A 12,877-nucleotide genomic window follows, 5' to 3' on the forward strand; every position below is an offset into this window, starting at 1 on the left:
TTACAAGGTATATTGTTCTTGTTTTGGGGCTTATGCTCTTCAGCACAATCAGTGGCAGGTCTGGTCTGAGAAGCCCCTAGCTCGCTCTTGGTCCCCACCTCTTTCCATGACATAGCACTTTTTCCCTGGCTTGACTTTGTAACAGACAGGCTTGCTTCGTGCCTGGCCTGAGGAATCAGCTTTTAGGAATCTGATTTGGGCCTTTTGAGAGAAGGGACCCAAGGCCCAGTTCATATCTGAGAGCTGTCAGCTAGAGTCAAAGCAGGCTGGTGTGCTCAGAGTGAGCCAGTGCAGCAGCCTGCTCAAGAGGGACTAGTGCGCACACACACAAGTGAATCTGGGGCTGGAGAGATGACTCGGGTTAAGAGCACTGGTCGCCTTCCAGAGGTCCTGAGTTCAATTCCCAGCAACCACATGGTGGCTCACAACCACCTACGATGAGATCTGGTGCCCTCTTCAATTGTGCAGGCAGAACACTTAATGGATAATAAATAAATCTTTAAAAAAAAAAAAAACAAGTGAATCTGCTACGCAAGTGCACATCTTTAGAGAAACAGTTGCTAAGTTTCTTCAAGGCTTGGGTCTAATGTGCACCTTATTGCCTCACAGGGGCAGATCTGTAAGCAGTCCTGGGAGTATTACACACACACACACACACACACACACACACACATTACACACACCCTGTTTGTGACAGCAGCCATAAAACTACTGTTTTCCCTTGCTTGGCTGTCATCGTTCTCACCCTCCACACCAAGCACATAGACCAACTGAACTGGGCTCATTCACTTGTGGGGTGTGTTCCCCTGAGGTTGTGGGTCCCCAAGCAGGTAAACAGTTGTCACCTATGGAACTGGTTAGAGAGTAGGCTACTTGCCTTTTGTGTTCTGGGAACAGGCGAGGGGTTGGAAGAGGAGGGAGTGTATAGGCACTAAAACTTGGCTAGCCCCTGGGAGAATCTACTAGCCAAATACGTCTGGATCAGAGAGCTTCCTCCTGTTCTCAAGCTATTTCTTGGGTCCCTGAATCTGCTGTGTCTCTTGAATGTCCCCCAAAGCTACATCTTGTTCCCTGAAAGCTAGGCTCTTAACTCCACAGGCTGAGCTTAGTTTTGCAGCTCACTTGCTGCTGCTCTGGAGTGGCAAGCTCCTCCTTGTTGCTGATTGGGCAGCAGGAACAATCAAAGTCTCCCCGTGTATGGAGGGTCTCCCACGCTTTCTCTACCTTACAGGTCACTCTGGGGCTTTGTACCAGGCCATTTGGACCACTAGCCTTTCTCAGATGCCAAAGGTGAATGTCACTTGCACAGCAGCAAATGTCTCTGGCCTGGGGATAAGTGGGTGACAAGAGAGCTCCCGGGGGAAGTAGGGTACAAGTATAACAAGGCCTGCCCCAACTCCCCAGGGAGCAGCGCGTCACTGGCAGGCATTTATGGGGAGCCCCAGCCATCACTCACTCCTAATTTTAATGATGTGCATTAGCTAAATTGTGTTGTGAGTATTCATTCGGCGCCATTTATGGGGTGCTCTCGAGTGTGCGCACCGTTTGTCAGAAGTGCAAACTAGCGAACATACGAGCCTTTAAGACAGGCCATCTGTTCGTCTTAGACCCTTGGACGATTGTCAAGCACTGCTAAAAATTAGTGCTCACAAGCAGAGAGGGGCTGCCCAGGTGTTGCACAGCAGAGAGGGGAGCAGAGCTGCCTGGGTCTGCACCCTCCCCAAAGGGAAAGACAACCGACACTGTGTGCTGGGAAAGCCATGAGAGGGCGCGGAGGGACACGACAAGCCTCTGCTGAGACACCTTTTGGGTGGAGGCATGAGCTTTCCCTCTGCCTTGCGTCATGTAACTCCACAGCTCAAATACTTTTCGATAGCTCCCAGTGGCCCAGATTTAAGGGCAAGCTGCCTCGTCTGGCATCGCGGAGCCTCATCAATAAGGCCCCTGCCTTCCTTTGGAGGCTCGTCTCCATAGCACATACCCTGTGCTTCTGCCAAGCTGAATTATTCATTGTTCCCCCAGCATATGCTGCACTTTTCACATTTCACAGGCAGAGCGGTGCCACGGCAGAGGGGGTTATACAGACACTGGGTGGGTGCGCATCCTGCACTGCCATTGTCAGCCCTGGGATCCAAAGCACCCTGCACCTCATGTCCTGCTCGGCAGGGATAAAGGTGGTCCTTGCATCTGAGGGCTCAGATGTTACAGAAGTGTGTGGCGTCTGGCTGACAGAGCCAGGCACTGAGCCTCGGTCATTGTGAGTCACCATCTCTATGAGTGTTACACCTACATGATGCTTGTGTGTTTATCCTGCTTGGCAAAGTGCTCCTTCATTCTGTGTTTCTGTCTGTGTCTCTGTCTGTCTGTCTGTCTGTCTGTCTGTCTGTGTCTCTCTCTCTCTCTCTCTCTCTCTCTCTCTCTCTCTCTCACACACACACACATACACACACACACACATTCGTACAGACCCTAGCTCAAGCCGTCCTTCAAGGGCAGCTGAAAGGCTTCTCCGGAGTGGGTCCCCATCAGAAGCCCTGTCTCCCTGCTGCTCTCCATGCAGTTCTGCAGCTGAAAACTTGGCAGAGGCTGGCCTGTAGCCCCTCTTCTTCTCCCCTGTCCACTGCCCAAGGCCAGGCTCCTTGACTGTGAAATGGGCACATAATGAATGGTGCCCTACAGCAGCCCTGCTCAGCCAAGCCAGCTAAGGCATCTGTCTTCCTCGGAAAATGGAATCTTTCAGGCTAAGGCCCCTCCTAACCCTTGGTCCCTGACCTTGTGGGCGGCGTGTGTGTGTGGAGGTAAGCCACTGTAAAACCAGGTCCACAAGGGCTTCTCCTAGCTGCATGGGGGATGGCATGGGGACAGGATGAGGAGAAATAGCCTCTTCTGGACTGGGAACCTGAGGAAGTGCAGTGGCTTCCAGAAGAAGGTCCTGCAGGTTGGGCAGGGAGAGCGCAGGTGCGGACATAATGGTGGGTGGGAGTCATGCAAGCTGGACAAAGAGTGTGAGAGGTGGGGCTGGTTTGCGTGGAGAGTAAGTGTGTCTCTGCACCAGCTGGGTTGGGTCTTCGGGAATGAATCCTTTTTTTCCCTGCCTCCTTAGGGTCTTTGATGTCTATGAGTCCAGACTCCCTATTCCAACCACAGGAGTGTTCTCACAAGGGAGAGCATCTATCTGTGCATGCTCAGTGCACAGCCTGGGACCTCACAGTCAGGGCCTCAGTGAATGTCTGAGATGGATGGATGGATGGATGGATGGATGGATGGATGGATGGATGGATGGATGCATGCATGCTGGAATGTACCTCTCCCTCTACCATAGCATCTCCTAGGGCTCTCCTTGGTACCAGATCACCCACTCTACTGCAGAAACGGGGAAGCAAGTATCCAGCCAGGTCTGATGAAAAGGGACCACTGACACCTGCTGTCCTGAGGGCAGGGCCATGCAAGGCATTCCTGGAGCAGTTAGCTTGTAGCTCCAGCTGTTACTCGTTGGGGAGGGGTCCTAGCAGGGAGCAATCAGTCCGTCCGTCCCAGGCACTTGTCTGTAGGTAGATTCATGAGCATCATTTTTGGATGATCTCAGAAAGAGGCGACTCACAAACCTTGTAGTAAAAGAACTTGCTACAAGGTCACATGATTGGCAAGTGACCACTAACACTGCACACAGTAGCTCTTTTGGTCACTAAGGTACCTAACAGGTCACTAAAGCTGCCTGTCTTGTGATCACCTGGGAGGGTCACTAGTGTCAGTGGGGTATTTGGGACGAGCCAGGCAAGGTGCTAGGACTTGGTAGGTAGGTGACGGCTATCAAAGCAGCCAGCACACAAGTAGGGTGGCTTATTGGGACACCAAGAGTGGTGTACAGGACTGAGGGGTCTCTTCGGCCCACATCTGGGCCTCCAGGGCAGGAGGAATCACATCATTTCATGCAATCAGGCAACCAACCTACTGAAGTACTTGTCCCCTCAAGCATGACGCTGGTGGGCAGGCCAGTGAACAGAACCCGAAACCCAGACCTAGAGCTGTGACCTGTGGATCCAGACCACAAAATTGTGGGCTGAGGAGGTGGGTGGAGTTCTGACTCTGTGCCCAGAGTTGGACTTCACGTGACCTTCTAGCACATTCCATGTGCTTTGGGGTTGAAAACAGCCCTTCCACCTGGCTTCACGCACAACTCACTGCTCCTGTACCCAGCACAAACCCAACAAGCAGTTAGTGGTTGTCACTCAACAGAAGGGCAGTCAAGATTCAGTGGATGAAAGAACTAACACAAAGGATGGTCCCTTCAGCTAGGGCCAACCAGACATCAGTGGTGTGCATCAGGAGGGGGCCCTGAGTCAGGGCATCACAGAAACCCCATCCCAGAGTGCAGGAGCGTTGCCCAGTGGATGGCGAGCGGCCGAGCGCCTTCCCTGTGCCTCCGTTTTATTTTCCTCACCTGCTTTTCTGCACCACACCTGTGTCTCCCTGGCAGGCAATGAGGCCTGCAGGTGCCAGGCGCCCTGGCCAGGCTCATCTCAGCCTTTGGCCAGCCCGCTGCCAGCCTTTATGGTTCCGGAGAGTGCTCAACTGTAAGACCGGAAGCATCTTTTAAAAACTGGTTGCTTTGTTGTTGTCTGTTTGTTTTCCTTCTCTAAGGAGACTCAGTATGGCATAAGCAGAACTAGAGAAAGAGACTGGAGCTAGAAGGGTCTCAGAAGAGCCGTGAGGTTGGAGGAAGCCATCAGAAGCGTTGAAGCAGTGGCTGTTCTGGGAAAAGAGCTCCCACAGATATGCCCTTTAAGGTGTTTGGGGGATCTGAGTGATGGATCTTGTACCCCTTCTGCCTTCTCAGGGACTGACCTTGGATGAAACCCTCCTTGGATGAGCACTCAACTCCATGAACACAGCCTCTCTAAACTACACACACGCACGCACGCACGCACACACACACACACTGTGACCTTGACCCTCTCCTGGACTACTGTTGGCACCGTTGATTCTGTGTTTGTCACTCCTACATCAGACCCCTTTAGGGCAGGGGGAACAACTGGAGTCTTTCCCGCCATTAGCCGTCACTGTTCCCAGCCCAGAGCAGGACATCTAGCAGGTACCTAATGACACAAGCTGAGTATACTCTGGTGCCGGTCACCGTCAGAGCACTGAGTCTGACATTTCCTTCCGCTGTGACATACTGGACTTTTGTTGGGAAAGTAAAACTTTAGGAAGGTATTTTTTTTTTTACTAGTCTGCCTTTTGGAGGAGTTTCCTTTATGAGCCTAACCTAAAATGCCTGCACTATTGCTCCTAAAGAGAGAAGGCTCTAAGAAGTGTTCCTTATTCTCAGTTTCCTAGTCCATGGTCCAAGACAAGGCTTTCCACCTCTAGAGATTGCCAGTGTGTCGTGTGGCCTTGTTCCGGCATCTTCACAAGAGGCTGCCTCATCCCTAGGTTCCTAGGAACTCCTCCCAAGATGGAGGTGAGCGGCCCTCAAGGGTCTTGCCTGGCTCCCTGCTGTCTTTGGCAGTGGTTCACACACACGAGAACTCACTGCTTGCTCTCCTCATTCACACCACCTCTCCACCCAGGTGTAGGTTAGCACCCTTGGCTTGTGTTAGTTCAGTTGTTCCCAGGCAGCTGTGCCCACCCTGCTTCCACTGGATATTGGGGAACCCAGCATGTGTCCAGCCCTGGACCAGGTGCTGTTGTCCTGCCTGTGGCTCAGTGGGGACAACCAGGCCTAAGTACAAGAAGTGCACAGCCCCGTGTGGGTTCTGGGCAGGTGAATCCCAGGGATACACCTGGGCGGAAGCAATCTGACCGACCAGAGCACTGGAGGAAGTCTGCTTCGGAGGACAACTGGAGGAAGTATTAAGGCAGCGGAGGTCCAGAGTTACAAGGAAGCCAGATCTGTGCATAGGATGCTTCCAGTTCCACATGGTTGGTTGCTTTCACAGGGCTGGAGGATGGGGTTCCCATGGAAACCACCTGGACCCCATCTTCGGCTCAAACAATCTGCCTTGGACCTTGGACCATTTGAGGTGTGAGGTCATGCTGGCTGTCTGGACTTTAGTGTGCAGCAGGGTGCTGGGGCAAGCTGTGGATAATCAGGGGGTTGATTTACCTACTGGGTGCAGGTCACTAGATTCTAGTGGCCTGGATCAGCCCCTCCTGGATCCTAGCCGATTGAAGTGGACTGGTATTTTGTCTACTTGAGCCTCACTTGAGAATCGAAAGCAATGCGCCTGTGTCGGTTTGTGGCCTGAGCACCTACCAAAGGACCTATCCTGGAGAGTAGCTGTGGTCCCATCACCATCCAATGTTCTCAGACCTCTAGGAAAAAAAAATCTAGTTGTCCTCTGGTCTTTCTGGAAGCGAGACCTGGAGTCTAGGAAAAAGTCGCGGCGTCTCTCCTGCCCCCTGGTGGTTAGTGGTAGAGATGCAGGCCGCTGCTTTCAGCTGGCGACTGGTTGACTGGGTCTCCTTGTAGGGCACCGAGGCTGGAAGGCCGAGGCATACTGAAAAGCCTGCAATGGAGATCGGCTGTATGTAGCCTTGGGGGTCTGTCCCTGGAGGATGTTGCTTCCCATCTTCAAGTGTCTTGAGGTGGACCGCTGCCTGAAGCTGGGACGATAATAGTCTGAATTGGCACTACCCATGGCAGAAAAGAAATAAAAAGACCAGGCTTCAGAAACCAAAATCCAGCCCCAGGCTGCTGGCCGTGGTGGAAACAGACCCCACACTGCCCGCCCTGTCTGCCCCGGCTGGAGGAAGGATGTGCGTGGGCTGCGGAGAGAGGGAAGTGTTTGGCCACAAGGTCCCACCTGGGCCCTGGCTTCCCATGCCCAAGCGGCCAAAGCGCACCATCTCTTTCTCACGTGACCACACTGGCAGGACCCTGGGAGCTCAGCTTCTGGCTCTTCCCAGCACCCTCCCTGCTGGGTGACCTGTCCCCTGCCTGGGCCACGGGCGTCGCCCACCCACTGCCTTAGTGCGTCTGCGCTCGCTTGGGTGCCTCTGGGCGGCCGCGTTGCTCTGCACATCTGCGGTTTCCTCCTGCGTGGCTCAGAACAGTGAGCAAGGGGACCGAGATGGGATGCGGGGGGCAGCCTGCAGGCCGCCAGAGTTTCCTCCTCGCTATTGGAGGGGAAAGGGAGGTGGTGCTCATTATTGCCGCCTCCCCGGTTGTTCCTTCTCCCTTCACGTAGCCCACCCCCTAGGTGCGATCCGAATGGTCTAAAATAAATAAATAAATAAAATGAAAACAATTTACAGGGAACCCAGGTTGGCAGCAACAAGAACCGATCCCCAAGCTCGGATCTACGTGGCTCCTTGGCAGCTGCGTCCCCCGAGCACTTTTTTGCTTTCGCATTTTGTTTTGTAATGATCGAGCCGCTTTCTGCAGCTCTCGGCGTCCATGCCCCGGGTGGGAGGGGACAGGCATGCTCGCCATTCTTTCGCCCTCATGCGTGTCTCCTTTCTTCGCCTTTGCAGAACCACACGATGAGCCAGCACGCACAGTGAGGGACCTCGCGACAGGACACCTCTCCGCAGAAGGCTTGCCGGAGACGCCGTGGGGAGGGCCATTTGAACATTACATCCAATCAAAGTGTCATTTGCAACCCAGATGTAAAACTCTAATGATTTGGCCATGAGGCGCTGCTATTATAAGCAGCTGGAAATGAATATTAATGGCAGAGATTAAAAGTATTCCATGCTCAGTGTTTTTTATTGTCCTGCTACAGCTAGTGTGCTTTTAGAGTTTTCGCCGCAGAGTACATTTCTAGTGTTAGAGAAACCTGCTTTTTGAGGCTATTGTCCTTTGTTCCTTCATGTATTATATTGATAGTTTTTAAAAAAAGGATTAGTGTGTTTCTTTCTTTGCTTCTTTTTTTTTTCTTTCTTGTTTTTCTTTTCTCCCCCTTCGGTTAACTACTTTTTAATTGCAATTCTAGGTAATTGTGCATCGTGATGTGATTGCTTGGCTATTGTCTGAATATTTCCTTTTAATTTTTTAATTAAAGACTAATGCTTTGATTGGATTTGCCAGTTCACCGGACAGTGATTAAAACTCTGTAATGAATATAATCGGTTTCCGTGCAACTGGATGGTCTGCTTTTAAATGTGACTTGATCTGACCGCAGTAACTAGTTCAGCTCAATAAAGGGAATCCATGCGATCAGCAACACTGCCTGGCTCTCTCCTCTTCAACCCCAGGCCAAAGGGGCTGGCAGGAGGTGTGTCTCTGGGAAGTTCCCAGGGGCTCACGCAGACCCCTGGGGACTCCATACAATAGACTCACAGAAAGAAGCGCTGTAGACTAACTCTTGAAGGCCGGATGAGCTGCAGGGGTCACTGAAAGAATCCATAGATCAAGTTTTCTGCTCCTGTCATTTCTGGATCAGGAAACTGAGGCTCAGGGGTCCTGGGGGACATTTCATTGCCCCTGCCACATGTCAGTGACTGACTCTCATCCATTGCTGTTGTTTTGCCGGGATGGGGGCAGGCTGGTGGTTAGCCCTCACGGTACCAGGGCAGCAGAAAAACCCTGGGTTCTACTTTGGGCCAAGGCATAGGATGTGAGGGGAGGGAACAGCAGCTACCCTGCCGTGGGAGGTCCGGGGTTGGTGGCTCCAGAGTGGAACAAGGTGGAAATAGCAAGTTCGCAACTGAGACCCGTGACCCGGGTCAGGACTAAAGCCCGACAAGGAAGTGCTCCAGTTGCAGAATTCCAGAAGACAGTGTTCAAGGGCTACCCGCGCACATAAGCCGGGAGAAGGTGGTGCCAGCCCCTAGCTTCTCACGGGCCTAATGACCCAGGCTCTGCCGCTGCCTCAGGGCTCGCCCCGAATTTCAGCAGGCTTCCTGGACGCCCCTCCCCTCGGCTCCACGCTGCTTCACTGCCACAGATCGCAGAGGCTGGACCCTATACTGGGAACCCTTCCTGGTTCGGGTTTCACCTGGGGCAAGGGGAGCGGAAGTGAAGCAGACAGCTTGCACCTAATAATAATGTGATAGCGAGTCAGCGGAATTTGGAGCAATTAGGCTCCTCATCTTCTAGGGGTTTCCGGTGACCTGTAGGAGGTCCTTCCTCTTCTTCCTACGACGATTAGGGGGTGGCGCTTTCCAGGTTACGAAGCGAACTTTGGCCCTCAGTGAATTGCCCCTGCCCACAGAGTGGGAATGTCGCCCTTGAATGCAGGTGGCGTCAAAGTGGGAAGATGCTCTATGCAGTCCCTGGGGATGCGGAGGGAGGGTGGCCGTTTCTGGAGAGATCTCAAAAGTTGGGTTGGCGCGAAGCTTCTCAAGGCGGCCGTTATGGCCGGGTTGGGCCAGGATGCTTTGGCCATCTGCAGGCAGTGTGGAGACTGTCCAGTCAGGTCCCCAAGCTTACCACCTCGCTTCCTCGGGCGCTCTCCAGCTCCGGATTTATCCGAGCCCCATGCAGCCCAGGTGAGCCCTCAGTAAGTACCAACAGAAGATGTGATTTGACGGTTGGTGGCGTAGGGCTAAATTAGTCACTGCCCCCATTAAAAATACAGCGGGGGGTTTAAGAGCTTTTCACGCCGAGTGGGAATCAGCGGCGAAGCCGGCTGCTGCCTTGGGTAAGGAGAGAGGCGGCCTGGGGGACGGCGAGGTAATGAGGTTTATGGCGGTGACAAGGCTGCCAGGGAACCCCGCCGACTCCCCTCGCCCAACCCCATTGTTCTCTGCTGGCTGTGCCCCCATCGCGGCAGCTGAGCGCCCCTCTCCACTTCCTGCGGGATGGGGGCTGGGATTCGCCTTCATCGCTGTCAAGCGGTGTTGGGGTGGGGAGTGGGGCACGGCTATAAATCAGTGACTTAGAGCTGAGTGAGCGGGTTCACCGCGCAGCCCAGGCGTGTGTGTGACGGTGCCTGCGGCTCGGCTGTGAGCAAAGTGAGGCCAGGCCTTCTCTCCAGGCCACCTTTAGCCTGGAGGGTGCAGGGAACCAGCTGTGTCATTTGCATTTTGCTACAGGGGTGGGTGTCCAGAAGCCCACTTTCGCGGTAGGTGCATCTAGATGAGCAGACCATCCATTTTATTCGGCTCAGTCTTTGGGCAGAGGGATTTTGCCCAGACTTGGAAATGACCCAGGAATCCTAGGATGCATGACCCTGTTCTCCATACCCTCCCAGAGCTTCTGGAAGCAGGACTATAAGTTTTGGTCACCGGGGAAGCTGCCCTAGGAAGAAGGGCTTTAGTCCGCCCCTCCCCCAACCATATAGCGGTCCTTCTGACTCCCAGTGTGCTAGCGTGGAATTCCTCCCTCCTAGTCTGAGGGTGAATTCTTTGGCGTGGGTTGTTGAGCACTCAACTTTGACCTAGTTACCTATTCACTCATCCATCCTCCACCACACAGGGGCCACAGATGAGGAGGTCCATGTGTTCCTTCCTCTCCTGCAACTCGAGAGTCATTTGACAGCTACCTTCTAAATAAGCAAGCCACTAGATACCCAGCAACACACAACTACAGTGCTATGATGGCGAAATGCCTTTGTTGCAGGTGCAGGGTTGTGTCAAAGAGGCCTTGCCAAGGAAGTGACCTGAACGGAGACCTGTAGAATAAAAGAGGCCAGTGGACACAAAGAGGAGGAAGAGGGCTCAGTCCGCGCAGAGCTCTGAGCCAGAAGCAAACTGGGGGTTGCCTTAGAGGTCTCCACCTCTGCCTATCTACTTTAGATAGTCTGAGAGCGGTCCAGAGAAGTTCATTATTTGTCCAAGGTCACACACTAGATAGAACTGCATCTGCATCTTGACTGGCCTTCTACCTTAGATGTCTGGCTCCCAGCAATATTTTGATTCAAATATAATGAGGATGATAATCAATCAGGTGACACAGAAAGACTGCTGGCCCCCCTTTTCCTTGATAATGAAAGAATTGATTTCAGGCTCTCCACCTTGGAGAGACGCCGGTATAGCTTCTATAACCATCTCCCAGAAGTTAGTGTGTCCTCAGTTAGTCTATCAAGGCAATATCCACAAAGAATATGAAAATTGTAGGAGCTGTCTTTAAGGAGAAAAGGTGAGTTTATTACTCTTCCGGCTGGTTGGACTGTGGATACAATAGCTGAAGAGCTGGGTACCACCTTGAATGATTAGGTAGGTAACTTGACTATAACACTAAACACTCAGTTCCTAGTTCTTTCCCATTGTCTGTTATGTGTTGTTGATGTAGGTTGGAGTTACTTTTGGAGAAGAGACACTGAAATGATTTGCCTCCCAAATGCTTGCTGCCTGTCAAAGCGACAAGCGCAGGATCACTGTTCTACAGCTTACACTTGAGTTTGGTTCTCTCGGGAGAGAAGGATCAAGAAAGCCACACCTTTCAGGTGTGCTCGATGCTAGAGAACAGGAAGACTCAGGACAGCTATCAAACACCAAAAGGTTACGGCTTTCTTGCTGGGTCTCTATCCAGCTAAGCGCACAGGCTTGGTGTCCTCTTCCTCCTTCCTCCAGCTCATCTCTTGTGCTCTGGTGGAATTTCATTCCCTTCTGGTTCAGGGTGAACTCTTGCTGAGTGTGTGTGTGGGGGGGTGGTCTACGGAAATGCTCACCTCAAGAACATTGTTCAAGAGGAAAACAAAACAAAAAACCCAACCTGTTAAACTCTAAATTGGTAGGTGGCAGCTTCTTTTGTAAAATAGATTTTAAATACCCAATGCGGCGATTAGGAGAACACAGCATCAAATCTGTGCTTATTTCATAATTGGTTATTTTGTTCAAGGATTTTATTTATTTTCTGTTAATTCTTATTTTCAGAAATATTCTATGAAAATAGTCTGCTTTCTGGCTTGCTGATTTGCATTCACTTCACTTTATAGCTTAAATAGGTGCCTGCCTCATTCATACGATTACCCCAAGCGCTCCGACTCCTGAAGCTGGCAAGGTGCTGCAAAGACCAGAATTCTGATAAGACCTGATATTCATCCCATCGCTGGGTGTGCACACACTTTATACCTGTCTGTCCATAGGGACATGTATCAGTCAGGACAGGCTACATTATGACACGGAACAAAAGGGTCCACATTTTCGGCGGCTGACACAACAAAGATTTACTGCTCACTCATGCTTTATGGCCATCCTGAATTGAATCCCTAGGGACCTTTCTTCATCAGAGTTATTTAGAAGTCTGGCACAGAGAGCAGCCAGTACTTTAAATGTAGTCACTAATTCAAGCAGGGGGCAGGAGGGTCCCAATGGCAACTCAGTGCTCTTGACTGGGGAGTTTCTGTACTCCCTCACTCCCATCCTCATCACACACGGAGCCACTGCAACACGTGACCTCACTTTCTCACAGGGGGTCTTGATGGGGCGTGTGTGTGTGTGTGTGTGTGTGCGCGCCTGCCTGGCACCTAGAAGAGAGGCTGAGCAACTGCCAGATTGAAGGGTCTGACTCAGAAAGTTGGGTATCGCCATTGCGGGCACACACTCCCACAGCAGTGTTTATTTACCTGATGCAGAAAGTGAGCGTGAAGGTGAATGAAGGACAAGAAGGATGGCCCAGGACAAGAGGAGAGGGCTCAAAGACAGCTCGGAGCTCCAATTGCTGAGGAAGTCGACCGACTTGGATTCGAGCCCTTCCGCCACTCAAGCCAGGCGGTACGGTCCGCTGCAAACAGAATACTCAGAGCTAAGCTCGCAAAGTTGTAAATCTGAGTAAGGTCGGAACTACGTCCTACGCACTCAGGCCCGGGCACCGAACTGAGCACCGCGTGGATCTCCTTTAACCACCGTGTGCCCCTCACGCCGACCAGAAGACGAGCATAGCACGACCGGGGTCGGAGGCTCCCGGCTCCGCCAGCAGGAGCACCCTGCTGAGCTAGCTCTGTCCGGAGGCCAGTCCTCTGCTTCCGGGGTCCTGATTGGTCCGACC

At 52.3% G+C, this 12,877-nt stretch overlaps 1 protein-coding gene across 2 annotated transcripts in view; it reads left to right on the forward strand.

The window, feature by feature from the left end:
- The window catches only part of Znf423 (zinc finger protein 423), a 300,145-nt gene extending 291,991 nt beyond the window's left edge, over positions 1–8,154 (forward strand). For both annotated transcript variants that reach the window (XM_057754120.1, XM_057754121.1), the window contains exon 8: positions 7,477–8,154. In XM_057754120.1, the coding sequence (XP_057610103.1) occupies positions 7,477–7,506 (30 nt within the window). In that variant the 3' untranslated portion in view covers positions 7,507–8,154. The remainder of the gene's footprint in view (positions 1–7,476) is intronic.
- Positions 8,155–12,877: the final 4,723 nt, after the last annotated feature.

This window comes from Chionomys nivalis, chromosome 21, assembly GCF_950005125.1.
Source record: "Chionomys nivalis chromosome 21, mChiNiv1.1, whole genome shotgun sequence".
Taxonomy (NCBI): domain Eukaryota; kingdom Metazoa; phylum Chordata; class Mammalia; order Rodentia; family Cricetidae; genus Chionomys; species Chionomys nivalis.